This window comes from Anopheles cruzii, chromosome 3 (genome assembly GCF_943734635.1).
Source record: "Anopheles cruzii chromosome 3, idAnoCruzAS_RS32_06, whole genome shotgun sequence".
Taxonomy (NCBI): domain Eukaryota; kingdom Metazoa; phylum Arthropoda; class Insecta; order Diptera; family Culicidae; genus Anopheles; species Anopheles cruzii.
In genome coordinates this window covers 427443-450962 of record NC_069145.1, presented here as the reverse complement: position 1 = coordinate 450962, position 23520 = coordinate 427443, and the positions used below count along the sequence as shown (strand labels likewise).

The following is a 23520-nucleotide window of genomic DNA, read 5'->3' as shown; positions in this document are numbered from 1 at the left end:
ACATCATCATTCTTTTTGCCTGATTTGGAACCCGATAGTAGTGCATTAAAAAGTAGGATCACTTGCGAAAAGGGGCACCGCCATGATAACAGTTGTCAAAAAGCTTCACAAGCTGTCGACAGGCTATAAATTCTGTGAACGCGTCGAGATTAAATGGAAAAAAATAACTTTTTTTTGCCGAACTCAACGGACGAACATTAAAAGATATGCTGTCTCATTATGAAGAGCAAATATTGCCAACTGTCGGCGTTCGCTTTTTTCATTGCAAAACGGACGACAGATTTGTGCTCCCGTTCCGGCGGCCGTATCTGGCAGTGACAACCACATGTCCGAACAAAAGTTTACTAAACCAACGCATTACACCGGAGGCCAAGATTCAACAGTTTTACGAGCAATAAAACGGAACGCCTCGGCCGCTTGACGAACAGAAAAAGGATCTGCTCGCAGCCGCAGCAAGGATAGCAAAGTTTTGATGGAGCAGCACCAAACTCTGGCTTCACTTTAAATATGATGGTGGGTCCGAAAAACATAAAAATAGACAATTAAATAGTTATTTTATGTTTCATATTGGTATAATGATCGTGTGACTGAGGATGATATAAAGCGAGATTTATTTTGTGCTATTTTATTGGCACAATGCGTGTGACTTTGACAGGAGGGAATAGGCAACAGGGAATTAGTAGAAACTCCATGCCTTTGTAGTAAGTATTTTATCTTCGCTTGAACCGCTCCGTTATTCGGACTTCGGGCGTAAAAAATAAATGGATTGCAACAAATGGAGCAAGTTGTAAAAGCTTTGCAACTTATTTACGCACCGGTAACCTGCAAAGCGCCGTGCTTAACAGGCAGACAAGCTGTAAAATCCAGCCCAGCTCCCTAGGCATTAGCCTAATGGATGGACGTGTAATTTGTAAGACTTTCCGATACAGTTCGAAGGATCAGCGTGATATTTTCCGTTCATTCATCAAAGACCCCCGGAACGGTCTTAGGAGATAAAGTGGAACAACTTCTGCATTAGTTCGACAAGGGTGCTAACGTGGCGGCCCTCTTTTCGAACAGACAGTACAAGAGTTTGGTGTTCAACAAGAACCACTGTCCAGAAATGAATACTTTTACTAAAATAGTACGAAACACGCTCCTTCACTGGTTGGTGAACGTAAATCATCGAAACCATGGTAACCGCACCTTGCCTTGCCGTCGCGTAAGTCACACGGCACACTATGATGCTCGGAAGTACGGCGGGCACTCTTTACTAATCATCACAATCACGTCTCGAGGACATCGGTGCTTATTATTTATTCCGTCGTTGATTATTTTTTCGCCCGAAGGATCCGGTGGAACGTGCCATCGTTCGGGTTTGCGAGGTGCGTCCGTTGGGCTTTTCGGTGGTTTCTTTTATCCGCACATCGGCTGCCCAGGTACCTGGGGCCCGAGCCCTCTACCGTCTCGAGGGTAAAACCCTTGTTATGGGAAGGTTAGTGAGTAGTAGGGAAATAAATTTATCACGTCCATCGAGAAGTCCATCGTTAAGTGGTGTTACGGGCGAAGCTCGTGAAACGAACACACGACCTGATAGACTATCAGAGGTCCTTGTGGTGTATTCCGTTCCAAGCCAAGGTCATATTGGCTTGGGCTGTGCACGCCCGGCCGGTGTGTGTTTAATTAATCGCATTATCCTGACAGAATTGCTGCTGAACGATGACGACGCAGCCGCAAGAATTGGTAACTGAAGTTTCCGATGAATGATGGGACACGGATTCCGTTTTATGCCTCGAATCGGTTGACCGGTGTTGCCCGAGATTGCATTACCTCTTCGTTACGGCAGGCAATAGATTATCATCAACTATATTTATTTCACTGGCTCACCCAGCTATCCTTTATCCTTGAGCACATTACTCATTTTTGACTAATGCACGGCCACGTGTGGGATTGTGTTCGGGTTCGGGATGAAATTGATCTGCCCGAATGGGTGTAATTACAACGAAAGAGGCTTATCACACGTGTAGCCGGGTGACTTATCGTACTGCTTCATCTTACTCATGATTTTTCGACGTTTGTAGCTTACAAATATTGTTTAGAGTATATTCTTCATCTTTTCTGTGCTCAACGTGTGCCACTTCCATTCCATCCGCACGGTTCGAAGGCACACGCCGTAACATGTTTGCTGATGAGCAGCGACTTCGCGTTCCGACTCTCCGCCGATCGCCTGAAGCGACGTCCTGTGCCTTATTGGCAGTCGATAACTTTATTTGCAAATTCGATGCTTCCTTTTTGGTGCCCTCCATTTCGAGAATTCGAGATGCCCACACGATGCCCGGGCGCACAGGGCCCTCGGCTGGCAAGAAGTTAGTGGGCGATGTTTGGCCAAGATGTTTTTGTAAGCCGCCAAAGGGCATATCGCTTTCCGGCGAACGATGCGACATTTGTTTTACTTCCTAATCCAATTCTCGAGAGGTCGAGAGGCTGGGGCAGGGCATCGCAAATAGTGCTCCGATGCTGAGCGTCGCAAAAACAGATCCGAAACCAAACTATCCGACCGGGAATATTTGCAAGTTAAGGAACTTTTTTAGGTGGAAAAGATGTTTAAGTAACACGGTGCGGTTTGTGGAAAATTTACCTAAAATATACCAAAGGATGGTGGCTTATAATTAATCACAATTATTAGTTGTTTTAGCTATCTGTTTTAGATCCCGCGATATGTTAGTCCTTTTCCGAGCGGTGCAATAAATCAATGATAATGGTATTGACTTTATCAACGAATCGAGCCCTGGCGGCTGTGAACGAACCCGACGCAGGATGCGGTAAGGATGGAAAAGGACGGAACTGGAACAAAGAGTGAAGATGAGAAGACAGTTTTTTGGGGGCCAGCTCCGAGGACCTTTCACAACCATTCGAACCATTCGCGGTGGGTATTTCGCTCGAACAGCCCAAGAAAAGCTTTGAATGATTAATTATGATTCGACGACGATGAAGTCTAAACATCGACCCACGCGGTCGGTATCTTTAGCTTTCATGACTTCGGGGTCACATTGTTCGTGTGTTCGAGGGAACGCACTTTTCATGTCGAGAAAATTAACCGCAAATTCTCCGAAGTGGGCGCTACTCTTTAAGGGAAAACTATTTGAAGCCTTAATTTTGTGTGATTCGGTTCTGAAAGTTTATCCGAACCACAAGAGTGCGAAAGAAATTGAAAGTAGACCGATCACTCACTGCGGCGGCCGGCAAACCGATCCGGAATCGAGCACAAAAAACGAGGGACAGGATGCGAGATGAAATCGAAATGCTGGTGCCCTATTTTTGCCAGTGGTCATCAATTTCCACTCAGATTACGAAGCACACCATCAATTATAATCCCAGCGCTCCAGTGGCCGGCTTCGCGGTGGCCCCAAGCGGACCCAGGACCCAGATGGCGATCGATTACAAGCACTTGAAGCCGGAGCTGGAAATACTTCAAAGTTTGTGGCCACATTGTGAGCGAAATGAATTCCGACAGTAGTCCGGCCAGCAGTCGGCAAGAAGTCGGAGCGATAGTCGGAAAAGAGTTGCCGGAAGTTTTTCTACCATTCTGCCCGTTCGGGGTTGGTTTGTGGTGTGCCTTCCGTCGTTTGGCTTGTTTTGGGGCCATTTTCAAATTCACAACTTCCGCGGCTCCGGACGGGCTGCGTGTGTGGCACTCGTTTGTTGTTAGCAGAGCCCCCGTTTCGTTCGCCCCCGATCCGATCGCATCATGTTGGATGTTATCCAATAAATCTTTCAGAAATCAATTTTGCGCTCCCTCTTCCCCGGGCGCGCCCGGAAAATTGAGTGAGTTCCTCACGGGCCGTGGCTAAAAAAACTTCTTAAAACACTTTTCATCTTCTGCGGCGGACAGAAAGCCGGAGCTGCCCTGCCGTGAGGAGTTGCCAAGTGATTTCCGTCTGATAGATGTGGCTTAATGTGGTTGAAGTGGAGTTTTTGCCGCTGCCCGGTGCTGTCTTTCGTTACGCTGGTCCCCGTGTGTCGGCCGACAAAATATCAGCCACCGGAAATAACGTTCTGTTGGTGTGTCGAGTGGTTGGCCACTAAACCGGGAGGGAGGGGACTGGCCGGGTGAAAAGGTTTTCGGAAGTCGAAACAATATTGTTCGGTTACGGTAACACGACGTCATGATGGTTCCATATCTTTTAAGGTTATGTGGCCTTCATCCGATCCTGGCTGTGTGTGACATAAGGAGGGCCGGGCCGGCCGAGTCGGTCCCAGGAATCCAATTTTAAACAATGACAAACGGTTATTTAAAAGGATATCCAAGAAGTTGTGCCCGTTAACAAGGCAGTAACATTAAATTGTCTCCATTGAGCAGCGGCATGTTTACTACACGTTTATTGTTCCACGAATTGTTCTCCGCGGGGTTCAATTCCGAGATAGCATTGTGTTCCAAGGCGCACTCTCGTCTCGTCTTACGTCTCGCTGGCCGTTCCACGAACCGTGCACCTCGTTCGGTTGATTACACTTTCGATGTTGTTTTCATGCTTCAAAGTCGACAACATTATGGCCGTTTGCGCCAGAAATTCTCATCACACCGACCGGATTCGGGTCCACCGGGCAAACCGGGCAATCAGCTGGCTGGTTTATTGAATAATATTTATGCCCAATTTATGCTAAACCCGATTCCTAATTTCGGAGGCCCGCATTTAGTTGCTACTGTAAACAATCAATTTTCAGCTCCGCACGCAATTTCTAATAATCGATCGATCGATCCGGGATGCGGGCGTGCAGAATGTTGAATCGGCGTCGAAATGCTACTGGCCGCAACACTTCAGGCTCTTGATTGGAGAACTCCGTTTGTGCCGATTTATTCATCCACAAAAGTGGTGCGGTGGGACCCCTTTTCGCACAACGCTTTCGCTGGCCGTGTAGTAGATTGAGGTATATGATAAGCGTTCGCCCGGGCGATCGGTTTTTGGCCACAAAACTGAATTAGAAGTTCGTTTCGAGGGCAAAACGGTGTGAACGGTGTTGAAGGACTGTGAAAATTGAACAAAGGATTGCCCCCGGAACGGCTAGAGTTAAACGGAATTTATTCTCCGCACCAGCAAGACTTGGACCTGTAGTTTGGCACTATCTGGTGCAGTTTCTTAGACTGTGGATTCGCTGCCCCGAAGACGGGGCTGCTGCTGATTCACTTCCTCTATCGCGGCGTAGCATCGGGAGGGCTCGCCCGGGCACGATCGGTATTAAGACCTTTTGGGAAAATGGCTCGAATCGAATAAATAAAATCCACTTTAATGTCTACCAGATATCAGATCATCGTCAGCCCGGGGTTTTGTTCCTTGCGCGCGCCCGGGCTGTACACACCCGGAACGGGACGCCCGGTGCCGAGGTTGTTTATGCGTTCCGGAGAGAGCGTAGGTCTGGTGCGCACTGTTGAGAAACCAGGACGAAGCATCCTGGCTATTAAGTGGGTGGTACCGGGTGCCTTTGCGCCGTTGCAAAGAATTTTCCGTGGCCCCTTCCCGGCCCTCAGAGAGCAATCCAGCCGCGCGCCGCCCAAAATTGGTTTTGAACTTTTTGCGTGCAATTCGTTATGTGTGTGGGGGGGGCCACGGAGCCGTGTTGTGTGAAGTACTGTACCGTGGTTCTCACGTTTCGTTTCAGAAGTTATTTGGCCCCGCATTTCTTATCTCTTGCCGGTCGACGATGCGTGTGTGTTAAAAGGGGGAAAACCCCGGGACCGTAACCGAAGATCTCTTCGCGCCACCAGATAGCATTGTTTTGTTCCCCGCGTGGGTCGTTAAATTAATCCTTCTTATTAATGGTTACGGCCGTGAGGAGAAGGTAACTGCGGGAAGGAAAAATTGATTTGCTGTTTGATTTGATTAAAAAGAAAATTTGTCAAATTCCGTTTTTAAAAGGGTACAAAAGGTCCTCCGTTCCGTTCGTAGGTCAGTTGGGGCGTGCCGAAATGAGTTCCAGTCGCCACGGTCAGTTAAAGGCAAACTCTCCGAAAACAACTTTAAAAACTTTTCGGCCAAGCAATTCGGGTGAGCTGACTCGGTAGGTTGACAATCATTTACCATTTTATGCACAATTTGGAACAGAGAGAAAAGTTTTTTTTATTCATTCTCCTCTTTTGTTGATTATCTGTCTCTTTACGGTTCCCGAGGGCCGTCCGTGGAGCAATATTTTCACCATTCATCTGCCCGAACTGGGACCACTACGAGTGCGATTGTCATCGGCTGTCCCTTGTGGGGTGAAAGAAATAATGAACTGCGATCCATTATCACTCAGCGCAGCGAAGGACCACCGCATCTCAATTAAGCAGGTCAGCTGCGGAAGTCGCTCCCGCCGGGGTCAAGTTATTAGCTGCGGCATCTGCACCACACCAAACGTGTTCTTTGTTAGGGCCATGGATAAACTCAAGTTCCTAAGTCAAAACCGGCCGTGGCGTGGTGGGGCATAAATTTAGGAACTCAAGAACGCGGTATGTAAATTCGCGGGGCGAAAAATGATTCTCCCTCGTGGGTGCGTTTTGGAAATCAGGAAAAATAAATTGATCCCGCGTGGAAGCGGGCTTCATAAACTACACGGCCCCGGTGCCAATTAGGCGGAACGAAACGCGAGGAAACTTTTGGCCATAAGTCGATCGGCGACGTTCGGCGATAAGGCTTTCCACGTTCGGCTTTTACGAGCCGAACTTGGCCCCCGAGAAACGTTCGGTGAAAGCGATGATAAGCGACCCCATGCCACCAGGATCCACGCACAAGAACGCCGCAGATTAAAACTTCGCCGCTGCCGGAAGTGGCCCAAAGGGGCCCACTGCCTGCGGGCGTTACTTATCGCGCAGCTGTTGGTTTATTAGTTCGTATGCTCGTGTGCCTTCGAGACACTACGGCACCGATAATGGATGGCGGATAAAGTCACAAAGTTTGACGGGGCGTACAGGATCACGTTCTTATCTTGATCCGGCGTTCTGGCGTTCCGGCGTTCCGGCGTTCTTTTTTCGTTCTGCCCTAGGCTCTGAGTCGATAAAGATGTCGCTGGCGTCCCATTCGTTTGGCGATTCAATAATCATCGATGGGGCGTCGCTGATTAGTTTGCGCTGCGGAGAGGGAACCAACGCAGGGACAATGTTCCGGGGCCCCCACAAACAATCGTCGTTAACGCTTCACGGGAGCGCCAGGCAAAACAAAAACACGTCACGGATCGTTTGGCGAATTGTTTGACCATCCGTAACCGCGTAGCCCGTAAAGCCCTGTTCCGCGGTGTTAATGGTTCGCTTGAATCAATTACCATCGCGTTACGCCTCGGCTGCCGGGATGCGTCGGAATGATTTACACACTTCCGCGATTATGCGAGCTCTTCCGGCTCCGGCCAAAGCCGAGGCAGTATCCACAATTCATCCCCGAACCCGGCCCGGCCAAATTAGCCGGCAACAAATTCCATAAATTCAAGCGATTCACGACTGTATTCATCATTTCCGTCATCGTTCCCCCAAAACCGACCGAGAGACCGAGACCCGAGAGAGAGGCCCCGCAGTGTGGAGGCCAACTAGGCGGCCGCAGTACGGCGAGGTTTCGCACAAACGTGTCGAGATCATTACGATAGATCATCATGGCGTTCATTAAATTAATGGTTCCGCATGTGAGCCTTGGTACCGTCGGCTCGGCCGCGCCGTGGCCGCGCGGCCTACAAAAGGTTCGCCCGCTTTTTCTCTCTCGCAGCCGCCGCTTTGGCACATCCCTTTTGGGTCAGTTTTGGTGGCCGGGCTTCTTCGGGGCGAAACAAAAGGCGTTGCGCTTCCTGCGCGCGCCAAAGGCCACAGAGCAATAGCAGCGATAGGAAGGCCGGAAGGAAGGATATACGCATGAACACAGTATTTGCAGGCACCGGAGCCAGAATGCGGTCCGGTGTAGGGGAATTCGTTCCGAGCTCACCGTGGTTCCGGTCCGGGACGCCAAGCCAGGAAGCGAACGGTTGCGGAGGGAGCAAAGAACAATTATCCGAAAATTATGGCCGTAAATAAATCATAATTATATCCCACTACTCATCGTGTGGTCCAGGGAAACGTGTTCGAAGGGGAGTCGGTCCTCCTGCGCGGAAAGGTGACGCCGGCATGGGGCTCCTCGTGGCCGTTGGGGAGCGCTTCACATTTGAATAGCTAATTGTACGGAAATGTTTGATCTTGGTGACACAGGAGTAGAAAAGGAGTAAAAAAGTGTAACAAATCAGTTCGTGGGTCACTGCCGCTGCCAAGAGGATCGTGGAACTAGTGGTCGTAAATCCGGCTTTTCCGTAACTCGCGCTTATTGTGTTCGTTAGTGTGTTTATCGGATTGTAGCGAACCATTATCCATAACTCAGCGAAAAGGGGCCCAAACGGTCTCGGGTTGGTCTGCTGAATATTTGAAGCCGAGCATTCCGAAGTATTTATCATTCCTTCGTGCGTTCACACTTATCGTCATCGGGGTTACTCGTTGACCTGCGGTCAGTATACAGTAAGTCCCGCGTCCTGAGGAAGACCTCCGAAGGCGGCTGGGTTGGTTTATCGAGGCAGAAAGTGGATTAAATTTGATAATAAAATATGGATTCTTGAATTTATGACCTGCAATTTAGCGGGTGCCTTAAAGGAATCGATCTTTTGCCCTCCAAACGGCAATAGTTCTTTGTCTATGGTTGCACATTGAATTGATATTTTATGGAGAAAACAACGCCTTCTAGTAAACGCCTGCTTCGACTTTGTGATAAATTATGAAAAACTAGATCCAAGAAGGCGACGTGATGTGAGAATAGAAATGGTTTTCGCACCTAAGGCAGAAAAACAAAGCAATCTATGTTTCTGGCATATTCAGAAGGGAGAAATGGACAGAGGGACCTAGGGGCGATAGGAAGCGAAAGAACATCTTTCTGAAGGCAAAAATAATTAACAAGTAACTTTTATGAATGTAGAAATTTCGTAGGTGTGTTTCCAAAATAAGCCATTTTTATAAACTGATTAATTTATAGAAACACGGAGAAATGGGTTCCATTTGGCTTGGGTCAGCCTTCAGGTTTGGCGAGTGGGTGAGTATTAATAATTCATAGCACTACGAATACTTTGCGAATACTTTAAGCCTAATTTTCCAGCTTCGAGCCGGACACTGGAAAACTTTGATGGCGAGTTAAGAGTTTCGCAACATTGAAGATACCTCACTCGACGTCCAACCAATCTCTCGGTTGGAACTAAAGGAAATCGATCCCAGTAAAATGTTGCTCCCCCCGGGGGGCGAGCCCAAGGTTCGTGTTCGAAAGACGAGCCTAATGGTTTAACATTCCTGCCGCAACGACGCCATGACACACAGTAGAAGGGAGCAGGGAAAGAAAAACAGAGCCAGAGCTTCGGAAACATCGCATGGCCGTACTGAGCGCGATCTGTGTCAAGGATCGCGGTGGCTTTCGTCCGTTCCTCTATCGTGCGGATTTTTCCCCGTCGTTGCCCGTGAAAACGGTACACGGGGCAATTGTTGAATCCGGTTCGTTGAGTCCCTCCAGGGCCTCGAGACGGGACGAGATCGCATCGACGGCGGTCGCCGGAAGTAGTTAAGTAAACTTGCATGTTTGTAGCGAGTATTTTTGCTATTTCTCGCAGCAGGAAGTTCCGGGTAGCGTGCAATGAATTACTTTGATTCAAATCGTTGACGTGCCGGGATAGCGTTGAGGCCGGGCGTAAGAGACAATGGCAAGTGATTTAGCACAAAAGCCTTTTTAAAGACACGCCTTTGCTTTAATTGATAACAGAGCATGAACGGTGGAACCGCAACGAAGGAATGTTTGTAAATGTTTCTATGCTCCAGAATACGGGCATCAAAAACCCATACCGGTCGATTTTCTGTTCTGTTTTCCGAACAGCTTTGTGCCGAAATTCAGTAAAAAGTATTCTCCGTGGGTTGGATAAATATTTTCCCCGTGACAACTCAGGTGAAAAATGGCCCCTGGCAACGGTGAATCTCGTGCACGGAAACATCCCGTTGTTTACTCGGTCCAGCGACGCAGAGCTAGAAGAAAGGATTTGGCTGTCCCACCAACATCATGGATCCACATGGAGAATGTTCAACCACAAGGCGAAGGGTTCCCTTCGTCCCGATGATAATAATGATGGTTTCTGTTTTTCGCTCGTGTGTTCAACGGATTCTTTCGCATATTTTGCTTCGTGCCAAAACACGATTTCGCAAGTGTATCTGGCGTCGGGCAATGGACTACTGCGATGCGATGCAGCGGATGAATGTATTCAACCCCACCAAGGAGGCGTTGTGTTGTGTTGGCTTAAAGAACTGTCAAGACTAGCGAGCGCCGTCCGTCGAGTGGAGCCGTCGTTGATAAAGCGGACACGGCGGACGAAACCGGTCTCGTTTGGTTTACTTTTCAACAACAAAAAGAACAGAAACATCGTAAACTGCTTTTAAAGCGCGATGCTGTTTGCTTTAAAAAGTGGAAAAAAAGCACCGCCGCATGAAAGGAGCCGCGGCCACACAGGAGCAACCCGCAATCTGTAATCAGTCGTTTGCGAGATAGCGTTAACTTCCCGGAACCTTTCAGGTAAGGACACGTTCGGCAAAAGAAAGCCTCGACGTAATTAATCACGCATTTTTTAGGTTAACCAGGCAAGAAAAAGGATCAACGGCAAGAGTTAGGGAACTGCCTCCTTCAGTCAATTTTAATAACAACTTTATTCCTAATCAAAGAGGTCTCCTTAATCGGTTCCGATGATTTATGGTATTCTTCCGACAGGCTAAAAATACTTTGCCCGACTTACACATGAAACTGTCATTAGCAATTGCTCTACTCCATTTTCCGGAAGGGACACAAAAAGTATTCGTCGCAGTTTAGATTATTCACCCTTTCCAGTTTAATGGACCTGCAGATTAATACTTTATTGTGACCACGATGCGAGCACTACGCCAGTACTAAGTTAAAGCTCTTGTCCTAGAATGTCGGCCCAGAGAATGTCGGAGTGACTTATGTACATTTACCGGTGTTTTCAGGCGTAAAAGAAATTTTATTGGCATTCAAATTAAGTAGTCGTTTCTGTGGCTGTGGGCGGTCCCACAGTTTGGCCACTGACCCGGAAGAAAGTTTTTAATTAACAAAAGAGGGACAAAGAGAACGGAGCTTAGCCGAGCGGTAACCCGTAAACGGTACTTGCTTGCTTACTTGCTGCTCTGAACTTGAAGCGGTAAGTGTCTTTTAATCTGCCCAGAGAACAGCGGAACCCTTGCCCCGGAAGCCGGTGGCTTGAAATAGCTCGTGAAGATGTATTTCACCCATCCGGGCGCTGTAACCGGGCCGGTTTGCCCGGTGGGAAAGGATTCAATGTGCTCCGGTCTCCGGTCCGGTCGGATCCGGTCACCAGAAGCCTACGCAGAAATGTAGGCAAAAGGTTCATTAAACAACTGAACAGGACTCTAGGACGTTACACGGTGATCCCTTGGCCGAACCCAAAAAGTGGGCCCGAGCTTTTCCCGGTGAATGGGAGGAAAATATGAATGTTTTATTATTCCGGATCCACTCCCGCTGGGAGTTTGCGGCTCATCGAAAACAATTTGGGCCTGAACTTGACCGACGTCGAATTAGGTAAAATTTGAAAATCGAATTAGGATGTTGCATCGACCGGGACTCATTTGTGACTCATTCCTGGCGGAGATTCGCCTGATTTAATAAGTTGATACGCAGCCCGCTCGCCCGCTTGGGAGGATTTAGTGGACGAAGCCATTGCGTTTTGCACAAATTCAATTTATCCCAATAGTGTTCCGAAAAGGGACAACCTTGGGCCATTCAGAACTGCGGAGCACCACTTTGCGGGGCGGAAAAAGCTTGGAAAAAGCTTAATTGTAATTCGTTCATGCGTCATGAAAAGATGCGGTGCCGTGCCATGTTATCGTCTTTTTGCTGTGTACGAACTTAGTGTGTAAATAAGGAGCGTAGCGTCTTCCGGAGGCAGTGTCCCCGAAGAACCTTTTTCACTTACAAATACTAGCGTCGGACCGTCCCCATGTTCGCCAGTTACGCCCGATTGGTTTCGGGTACGGTTTTGCTAACGATTTGATTTGATTCAATTTAGTGCTACTTTTTTATTTACATTATCTGCTTACAGGCGAAATGGCGCGCCGGAACGTGGCGCATCGGACAGCTTTTTATGGCAAGCGACAAAATTGAATCTGGGGCGACTGAAACTGTGTGTGTCCGTTGAGATTACATATCACCGTCCGGAACGAGTGTGCTTTGTATATCCGGGACGCCGGGAAGGTTTATTGAGTGTTTTGTAATTGAATTTAGTTCGGACAAACTTTCTGCAAACATCAAACTTCGTCAAACTGATGAACCTCGTGTCGTAGGAATTAGTGAAGGAACTGGCGCCGGGACCGGTAGGAATACGTGACCAAATCCTTGCCCTCAAGTGTGTCGGGGCCCTTAAGCCGAACTTGGCAGGTAGAAGAGGATTCATTATTTTGGTGACTTTAAGAACTATGCCAAGCCGATATCAGTTGATGCACTTTGCACGGATCGGCACGTTCACGATCGGGAGTGATAATAAAAAGTAAACACGTGTATCGATGGCAGACTGGCGGCAGTGTTTACACTGATTCTGATACACTGCTCGTCTGATGTGCGGCCAAAAATGTGGCAAACAAACATGACTGACGGCAACGAATCAACAGCACAGCAACGATGGAAACGAAATAAATCCAAATCACAGCCAGACACGCACACATGAGGCGCGAATTCAAACATTTACTCAGTACAGTGGGCCGCGGGCCGCGGAGGATGTGCCGATCGCTTTTTATTTATTTTTAGTTTGAGCCGCGCCAGAAGGCAGCCTGAAGGGTCCAATCTTGCATAACCCCCAAAAGGAGGAGACACATTTTAGTGGTGCTAAACATTATCGATCTCTGCAAAACTCCGGCAACCTTCTGCTTCGTGCTGCGAATTGTACATTTTAATCTGTAGTGAAAATCTCGAACCATAAAGTTGTTTGCTTCTCGGCATCCATCTCGTGTTGGGGTCTCGGGTCCTCTGTGCTTCGGGACGCAACCACACAGACGTGCCGCAGATAATCCTTCTTCCAATTCCACACTAGGCCTGGCCCTCTTGTGTTTCTTTCCGCTTTTGAAGTGTGTCGTACATACGCTGAATGAATGTAACGCATGTTCCCTGTTCGTCTCTTGCCTCTGCAAAGTCCGCAGACCGCAGCGGTCGTATTTCTCGGCCCCCGATTCTGAAGTGGTGATGAAAGAGGCAAAGAATAACGGTGTCTGGTACGCTTCAGACATTTTGCCTTTCAGCAGCTTTTCCGGCACTCCGCACACACCTTTCCCGGCCACTTTTTGCGTCAGTGGCTGCCAATTTTTCCACCCATGGGTTTACAGGACGAAAAAATCATGATGCAAGATGATCGCGTACTGCCGACGGCCCTTTGCGCCCTTCGGTGGCACCGAGAGATATGAACTTTAGATCCCTCGGTCGGTCGGTCGTTCGGTTGGCAGAAAGGTTGGCAGAGGCTGTATAGGCTGCAATCCAGCAGGAATCGCAAAATTCATTCAATATTCATATAGCGATTCCATTCGACCGAAACATCCGCCGGCCCGCACTTCGGGTACGGGTGTGTTCTCCCGGGGATTGGGACAGGATCGTGGGTTCGCTTCGCTGGCCTTCGCTGGCCTTCGCTGGCCGGGGACTGCGTAAGCGGAGGGAAGGCGATGGAAATTCGATCAGATGACAACCCGGCCAACGGGCAGTTCGGTGCTAAAGGCTTCCACCGGAGCATATTTCACGGATATTGGAAAGATTTGTTCCCGAGCGTGGGCCTGCGGAATATGTTTCCGTTTTCTTCGCCGCTTTAAGCTTCGCCCTGCCCTGCGGCCCAGATTCGGGGAGGGTTTTTTATTTCGACCCCAAAGGGATTGCGGAGCGGTTGTGTCGCATTCGCTTCGTGTCTTTCAATCTGCAGCGCCCGTGATTCAGCTATTTAAATTTGAGCCGCCAAGGTCCATCCGGGGCCAGATTTCATCGCCAGCGATACGATAAAGGAGTTTACTTTTGATGGAAATGATTGCCTCCATAAAACGATCTGTATCGGCAAAAAGCCCTGTCCCCGGTCCGATTTCATTCATTTTAAATTATTCTTGTAGCGTAAAATCCGGCGACCGGACGGAACATACACACGGCATAATTATTACGGCATTTTTGTACATGATGAATATTTGACAAAACGGCGAGTGTAATTGAATAGTAATGAACCGGATGCAAAACATGGTCCTTTCGACAACGGAATCCGAGAGCCAAACAAAACAAGTACCGATTAATTAAGGGCATTACCAAAACGATTGTACTTTGTTATAACTTTGGCCTGGTTTTTACGCAAAATTATCAACATCCTCAATGAAGAGCGGATTCGGGGGGAGACAGCGAAAAGTATCCACTGACCCACGGTTCGCCCCGAAAGGACATTCGTCTTAAAGAATACAAAAGTAGTTTTCCGACCCAGCTGCCGCCCCACGAAGGGTGCTCCATTCGTTTCGGTTGCCGGCGGCAAGTGGACCCAAACGAACAAAAAAAAAAAATGTTTTGAGCAACTTTTATTGAATGTGACCAATCAAGCTGCGAAGAGAGGTCGGTCTTCTCTTGAGAAGCACTTCAGCATCAAACGAGTTTAGAAGGACGAGTTTTTTGTCGCTCTTCCGCTCCGTGCTCCAACTCCGTGGTTCGGGCGGGGGCTCCGCATTTAAAAGGAAGTGCTGAGCTTCCGTGATTAATTGTGCATGCCACGCGAAAGCACCTGATGCGCGACGAAAGAAAGAAAAAAACCCAAATGCCACCCTCTCGGAGCACCGTGTAATAATATGGCTTCTTTGCAATTTGTTTAATTGATTGAGTTTGCCCAATTTTCTAATTCGAAATGGGGCCTTTTTGTGAGGCATTTGTTTGCGATATTTGTGTCCCAAATTGATCCCCACTCTTGTAGTGAGTGGCGCTGTGATTCGTCTTTCCAATCGGTCCTCGGTGTGTGTTTCGATCGAGACATTGTTGTCATGCATAGTATCGATTTCATGAATTTCGTAACGGCCACAGCATCCCCCGGTAGCTAATGTCCCGTTGCGAGTACGGATGTACCTGGCGTTCGGATACATATCCCGTAAGCTCTATCGATAGCTCGTTTGGTGACATTCCTTACCGACAAAGTAACAACCGATGGACATCCCGACGAGTCCGTGTGGAGCGCTCTGTGGACCGATTGGACGTGTGTAGGTCAGAGTGTGGTACGGTTTGCGGATAGAGACGGGCGGTGAAAATTGATTCCGCAATCGAGTTGCTTTCAAATTCAGTGCGCCGCAAACGTTGTAGCGTGTTGTAGGTATCGGTGCCTTACCGAAACGTGATATTGGCGAGACTGCATAATATAAATAAATACATGCTCCGGGCCGGGCCGTACGGGCTGTGAAGGTGCCGGTGAAATGCGGCTGGAGCCGTGATTGAAACGATGATCTCCGGATGCAAAAAGTAGAGGGCCGCTGCGTTTTGTGGCTCCAGTTTCCATCGTTGAGCCAGCGTTGTACGTAGCGTAGCGGGACATACTAAGCCAATGCAGGTAAAAGTATTTTATTCATACATTATTTAAGTGCTTAACCAGAATTTGTATCTCTGCTCTATCAAATTGGCTCTTGGTCCTCGGAAAATATTAGAAAAGAAACAATATTAAAAAAATATCGAAAAATCGCTCGTAGAATTCATCGTTGGTCACACATACCAGGTCTAAAACTTGAGAATCGGAATTTTTTCAAAGAAATCAAATGTTTATGAAATTGAAATGAAAAATTCTAAGTATCACGTCGTAAGTATCTCGTAAAGAATTCTTCGTCTTTTTAAGTAAACTAATTAGTTATCCAATTTCGACTTCCTCGTAGGAAACGAAGCTCAGCCAATACGTGTCCCATCGATATGAAACTCCCGTCCAAGTGATTTGATAGTATCCTGAACCAGTTTCGCTTTTTGGGGACATGGAAGCTTCAGGCCACGGGCCACCAGGCGCCTCCATTTTGGACAAGAGAAACGGCTTTTTGGTCGTTTTTCGATCAATACATGGTTCAAATTGATCATTTGTTGTCAGTAGCCATCTGAATTAACGTTTTCATCAGGTTTTAGGAGCTTGTGATGCACCACACCTTTCTGGTGCCATCAGAAAGCCCTTTTTTGTCCGACACAATCCACAAATGCTTACAAACGGAAATACGCCAAAGTCAAATTTATACTGACAACAATCTGACAAAATATTCTTCTTTTTAGTCAAACTTTTGGCAAAATATTAATTATTTTACTCATTGCCCATTGTTTTTTTAACTGAATGAATTATAGGGGCCTCAACAACTATTTAAGGAACCGATTGATGTTTTCGGTCGTTTGACGATGTAAAAGTCGTTCCCCGGATTGGATCGTGAAAACATCTTAAAAAGGACCTTGAAAAACGGATTCCTGGCATAATCGAAACCCGGCTATCCGACGATTGTGTGGTAGGCGTTTCATACAACTTCATCAATGTTGACCGTTTGAATTGCTGCACATCCTTGACCGCTTTGGTTGACTCGAAGAAAGTCATCCGGCTGGGAAGGAGCTGATTGAAAAGAATCAAAAACTAAGCTCGGCAAGGAAGCATTCCACAGATCGACGGATGGAAATTGATTTTTTATGGTGGCCTCTAAATTAGTTTCGATTACTGATGGGTGCCGCCGAGGTTGATGAAGTTATGGATCGGGGATCCGTTACGAAATACGGAACGAGCTTCGCTTCGGTCTCGTTTTCTGTGGAACAGATTTAATGAAAATCAATTGCCCGCTACAATTCGGCACTGTGGTACAGAGAGAACCTTTACGCGGATGGAACGGCACGATGGCAACGATTGCTTTCGCCGGGACATGTGTTACTTCCACCTACGGCCGAGCTACGGCGATTATTTTTATTGGTCATTTGGCTTTGACCCGGATCAGCAGCCGCAGGCGAATCAAATATCGGTGCCATAATCATTGACTATCAGCAAGTTGTCCGCGGCATCCGCGCTAATGGAGGAAACGAGCAGCAATCCGAACTGTTTGCGGCCACGGGCCAGGCGATCATCTGCTACGGTAATCATCATAAATTGTGGCCGCTGAAAGTGACTGTGTTTCGCGTAGTCAACATGGTCGTGAACTTTTGGTGCACTTAAAGGGGCCTGCGACAGGGAACCCTTTTCGCTCCTGGCCAATCCTGTTGCGGTGGAAAGGGTAACACAGTAATGGGAGTGAATTTACCATAAAACAACGATAAATTATTGTTTCGGGTTTTTCCTGTTCTGTACGACAAGCTTACTGTGCGCATTGGTTGCTAGGAGATCAGCTTCGAACTTGGTTCGAAGTAGGCACTGCACTGTTCGTTCTTGTCATTCTTGTGAAATGTGTATGGCCGAAGAGAGTGCGAATTGCTAAAGTTTCACTGAAACGATGCTCCCAGAAATTGGAAGATTTAAAGTCGGTCTTACGCTTCGAAAAATCTTAGTCCTATTCGGCGAACCGTGCTCGCCATTACGCGGCCGACAAAGAGTGAACATTGCGCCAAAACGGTGTTCGGGTATTTACATATTACATCTTCGGTTGCCGTTGCAAATTCGCAAACCAAGGAGTCGTTTGTGTCGAAAGCATGACGCCGTTCCTGGAACCGGCCACTAGTCTGCCAGTAAAATAATAAGCATCCCCCCGGTCAGTGGCACGTTTTTGGCAAATGAAAACGACCGTTGGAAAATAAATTTAATAAATATGAAAACGATTTTAATTACGTCCATGTCGGATACAGAGGGCGGCGGGCCGTTCCGCTGTCGAAAGTTTCCTTCGACGCTAATGAGAGCCGGCCGGGCACATCGGTTCCGCCGGTTCCGTTTTCGGAGTACAACATACTTTCAACGCAATAAATTGATTGTCCATGTTTGTCTGCGCGCACTTTCGGGCGGAAGCATCTCACGCAAACCGGAACCGGGAATTTCCATTGTCGAGACCATTTTTATTTCCATTGTCGAGACGCTCGCCAAGGCGTGACACAGAAACTCTCTCTCGCCGGGTGAAGTGTGAAATGAAATTTGTGCTCTTAATTCTATCACATTTGGCTCGCCTTTCGGGTTCCAGAACGAGTATGTCCAAGCGCGCACGACAAGACCGAGATGCCACACACACACACACATCTCCGGCGCCGGCAGGATTGCACAATTGACATGCATAATCTAATTAACGACTAAATTAAACAAGCGAAAAAGTTTCGGGCTACGGGGTTTGTCATAAATTTATCCGTCGCGAGTGGGAAGTGAATTTAAATATATTAAACCGGCAACAAACCACCGGCAACTCCACGGTGGAAGAAGTTCTGCGACGTTCCGTCCCGCGCAAGCCCCGAAAGGTATTCGGCTGCTAACCCGATCGCCGGCATCCGGGCTCTTGCGTGAACCAGGAGCCGGAATGTCACCGGCCCCGGCCGGGAAGGAAGTGTTGAAATGAAGTTCGAAAGGGGCTCAATTTGCTCAAGACTTTCGAGACCGTGGCGGGCGGGCTGGCGGGCGGGTGTGTGTGTGTGTAATAAGGGACTAAAAGGGAAAACTTTTGTCGTCGGTATCTACTTGGCACTCGGTTTACTTCCGTTCCAGGCAAGATGCGTCCTCCTGCAACGAGGCGTTTCCAGCAAGCTCTTTTTCGTAAGATAACGAATTAAGCGAAGATTCAGACTGACAGCGTACACAGCGATAATGTAGACCGGCAGAGAGACCGAGAGAGCGGGAGGCCATAATTCTTTGAAGCCTGCCAGTGAAAAATTGCCATGCAAAGCGGAGGGATGTTTTCTTCTGCTGATTGTTGCACCGGAACTCCGTATGCTGGGCCGAAGGTGCATCTGTGAGGACGATAATTATGTTTTCCACCCTGGCTACCCTGGCAGGAACTCGTTAAGTTTACTTCCGTTGCGTAAGACACGACACGAAGGTGACCGCGGCCGGGCGCCCCGGCGCTCAAGATCTTGCTCATCTTTTGTTCGGTGTAAAGAAGAAAGGACGAGAAATAATGGCACTAACCGAGGACGTGCACACGGGGGGGATGGCTTCGTAACTAGTTTTAGTCCGTCGGCAGCCACAGTGTTCATTTAGTGCAGTCTCACCACCAACGCGGAAGGAACACGGAATAGGTGTGAAAATGGGAGCATCATCTGAACTTATTCTTGTCACTCGCGCGCGCGCTCGGCTACGTGACGGTGATGCGGCCATGATTAAAGCTTCCCACGCCGTGGTCGTGCGGTTGCTCCACTATTTATGCTCCAGGAAATCCAATCAAAGGTGTGCTCCGCGGCGATGTGGAGGTTGCCGATATGTTGCCGGAGCGCTGACTGCACGGTACGGTAACCGCGCTGGAGGAGAGTATGTTTTAAAGTAGCAAGAACGAAAGAATGGCTACAACGGTGCAATGACTAGCGGTGGTTGTGGTTTGCTGCTTGCCAGAGTGCAGAAAGATGTCACTGGCAAGTTCCGCGCACGGAACACTATTTCTGTGGTATCATCCTCCGTACCTAAGATTGTAAGATTTAGAATGATTTAAACAGAGTGAATGTTCCGTTTCCGTACAAAGCACGATCCGTAAAATGGTGCCCCGGTTGTGCTTTTGGCCCGCCCAAACCAACAAAACCGATCCGATCCAGCGCGCTTCAATGGTCGATGAACCGAAACGTTATCCTTTGCGTTCCATTGTGACCTATGCGCATTCTATTGTGCTTTGGGTGGTGAAACAGGGGGCTCCCGGGAACTGGAGCATGTTTGGTTTGCCCAGGAGCGAAGGTGCACCATGTCCTGTCGCTGTGGTTCCGTACCGTATTGTTGTGGTGTTGGTTTGCCGCTTCGGTTGAGCTTCCGGCGTTTTTTTTGCTCCTCTTCTACTCATTTCAATTCGCTTCGGGAACTTTTCCGGTGGCTTTCATCGGAGCATCGGAGCTCGGCACATTCGTAAGCATGTAGACATGCAGGTCTGCGTGCTTTTCTCTCAGTAACCCCCTCCCCCCCCACCCCCCCCCGTTTGTGGCCACCACCCGCCTTGAGTAACGATGTATGGGGGCGACATTTTGGCGCTGCGATCCGGCCACACCGGCGGGTTGTTTCTCTGCCCGACCATTCTTCTGTGCAGACATATTTTTCATGAAGTGTTTTTACTCGCGGGGGAACAAATTATATCGCCCATTTTTTCGCAGAACCGTCGCAGGTCACGTGGGACTCAGTGTGTGTGGGTGCGGGCGAATGCTGAAAGCAAGTGACGCAAATAAAATCCGGCTCCGGCTAAGGGAAACTGCAAGCTTATGGTGTCTGGCCGCGGGGAACGCCGGGGCTCCACACGAAACAAGGAACCGAAATTACCAAAGTCAGGCTCAAAAGCAGCGCAATTTATGATGCCCGGCACGGGACGGAAAGAGCACGGCCAAATGCAGTCCCGCAGGAAAGGACAGGAATGGGAGAACATAATTTCCATGTTTAAAAAGGCGCATCAGCAGAACTGCGTTGTGTCACGTTGGCCACCACCGACCACAATAGGAGATGATGGTGTCCCAGTTCTCGGGTTGCGGTTCTAGAATTTAGGTTATCCAAGAAACAAAACACCCAAGGCCAGGCCGCCGTACTTTAGGCAGGCTTACCAGAAACAATTAAGGAAATAATTTTTATTTACCAAACGCCACAGCGCCCATATTGGCGGTGAAGCGGCACTGCGGGGAACTGAGGAGGACGAATAGATTGGGCGGAGACGGAGTGGGACAAAGAGCATTTTCGAGAGCCAACAGGACCGAAAGTCTCCGGCCAGCACAGAGAATACATGAATTAATTATCATAATCAGTACCGTTAAACGGCCGGCGCCGCCTAGGGTTGCCGTTTTCGGAACAGCTCGGGCTAGTTGGGCGAAGAGGGGAGGAAAGAAAACGCCATAAGGATCACTTTTCCGCCATTCAACACCATTGTCCGTTCCTAGGAGTTGTTGGGAGGCCAAAGAAATATGATACGTCGACAATTTCTGGTGTTTACGATTTGTTTAAAGGAATAGACCGCAATTCATCCGGCTGGTGTTGGCACATGTCGCTCGGAGAAGTCGCTTGTGAATCATGATATGTTTTCCACTTTTTTATCGCTGTCCGTTATCACTTGTTTACGGGTATCATTTAAGAGTTTTGGTTTGAATTGCTGATGAGATTGGGTGGTGTTTCATTCCATATTGCATGTTATTTCGTACTATCTACAAACTAGAAGAAAGCGGAGAGTTTAAACAGCATTCTCATATGTACCTTCATTGTTATCCCCGTTCTCTTCGATTCTAATGCTGGCAATGGTCAATTCTGAGAGGGACGAGAAAAGGGAAAAAGACCGATAAGAAAAGATTGTCGTCTTTTCGCATCTTTACAAAGTTTGATCTAAAAAATTTACATAGTTCTGTGATATTTTTTCATATGGTGCTTCCTTTTTTGCTATAAAATCGCTAGCGGAACGAGGAACGAATAGTTGAACAGTTTCTACCTTAAATCTCCTCCTTTCCGAGGAGTCGTGCTTGTGCTTCACGGCGTGCTCTGAATCCCGACTAAATGTCCCCTGGCGATTGCGAAACCGTCCAAGTTTTTGCGTCTTCCGGGACCGCTTTCTTGTGAAATCAAAATTGTTAGCAAGTTTGCTGCGAGCGCCGCAACTTGCCGAACACTATCAACAACATCTCGCAATTTGTATGCTCCTCTGGGCTTTTGGCCCCACACTTCGGACAATTTCTTGGCGCAAAAGCTTCAAGGCCGAGGAAGCGGTTGCCCTCAGCAAGCGACAGTTTAGTCGTGGGTTGGCCTTTTCACTTCAAATCTTTCCCCTGGTGAGGCAAAAAGATTAGCATAGCTGCTGCGAAAGAGGTGCGGAATTTTCCGGAACCTCCTCACCGTAATCAATCAGAGAGAAAGAGAGAGAGAGAGCGCGTTTGGAGGGAGCACGGTTTTCGCGGGATCTCTCAAAAGGAGAATCGTGGCTGGGAAGAGGGCCTATTAAGGCTTAAAATTTACCATGTCGTTAGCGACCAAGAGGCACCATTAATCATACTCCTAACGGCATATTGTTGAAGGAAAAAAGCACAAGCACGTATCATAAGCCGTCACCAGACACGACAGGTATGCGTGACTGCCGTTCACTCGGAATTCCAACCTCGACCATATTTCATCGCAAAACCGAAAAGATGATTCCTGGAAAAATCTAATCAAATGACGGGTGTACCCGCAGCTGTTGCGGAGCATTTTGGACGTTTCTGAAAACCCTGTCCATGTCGTTTCGTTAAGAAAAAACATTCCCGAGCGGACTGTTTGCTTATTATCTGAAAGAATGCAAACGATAAAGGATAACGCAAAGGACGTAACATTCGTGGCCAAACGGGGCCGTTCTTACCTGTACTAACTATCAGCAACAAGACGGCCGTTGAAATCGGGGCCATGTTCCACCTCATTCTGCAGACCTGCGGATCGCACACTGGTGACTTAGAAATTCCGTAGTAGAAATATTCCTCCGGAAACGCGCCTTTGAAACACCCTTCAAGCACTTGTTTCTCGAATTATGCCGTGTGGTTCCTTCGGACTGTTGAATGAGGAGCTCGGTCGAAAGGAAGAAGTTGCTATCACTCGTTTTAACGCTTCACTTGTCGATATTTTGCCTCGTAGGCCATTTTCGGCTTTTCTTTTTCACTTTAACGCGGGCCTACGCGGATTCCAGCTGTCGATAATGGCTGGCGAAAGAAGATGACAGGTCGGCGCTCGGAATAAACCCTCTGCTTCGATTGCGTTTCCGGCGGGTCAGTTCCGACGGGGGTAGTAATGTACACCGCCCGATGGGTAATTCGACACTCCGCGGCTAAGTGGACGATTATTTTCCACACCCGTCACACTGTTAATGGTGGCCCATCGTTGGACTTCATGCTGCACGCGACACGAAAATTATCGGTTGAAAAAATCAAAGCTAACTCGATTAAAGAAATGGCAAATCGACGGCACATGAGGGCCTGCTGTGCGTTTGAAGTGAAGGCAAATTCTCTCGCCAGATTCAGCTCCGACTCCGGCGTTCTCGTCTAGCGCTCGGTGACGTCGAATGGCGCGAACTTGCCAACAAGTGTTGATAGACTTTGCGGCTAGACGTGTCTGACTGATCGACCATGCTGACGGCTGGTTTTTTGTTTTTCGCCACTTTTTGCGCGCGGAAAAACTGCGGGCCTAGAAAATAAGCCCACGACGGGGGCTTATCTGCTGCCACGGACCGGTCGGTCGGTCGGTCGGTGGCTGTGGCCTTTGTTTAGACCGTTGTTTGCCTTACACGTCCTCAGCAGGCATCATTTATCTTTGCGCACACTGTTTCTACAAGACACCGTTAATACGACGGGGATACTTTGCTTTATCTCCGCTACTTAGCCATTTTGCCGCTTGTTGTTCGTAACACCACGTAATATCCGAGAGCCCCCTCATTGAGCA

General features: G+C 48.3%; 1 protein-coding gene across 1 annotated transcript in view; it reads right to left on the bottom strand.

Annotated features, from left to right (window-relative positions):
• Positions 1-22496, bottom strand: part of LOC128271633 (zwei Ig domain protein zig-8-like) — a 40096-nt gene extending 17600 nt beyond the window's left edge. The window contains exon 1 of the mRNA XM_053009235.1: positions 22451-22496. Within this exon, the coding sequence (XP_052865195.1) occupies positions 22451-22496 (46 nt within the window). The remainder of the gene's footprint in view (positions 1-22450) is intronic.
• Between the last annotated feature and the right edge of the window lie 1024 nt (positions 22497-23520).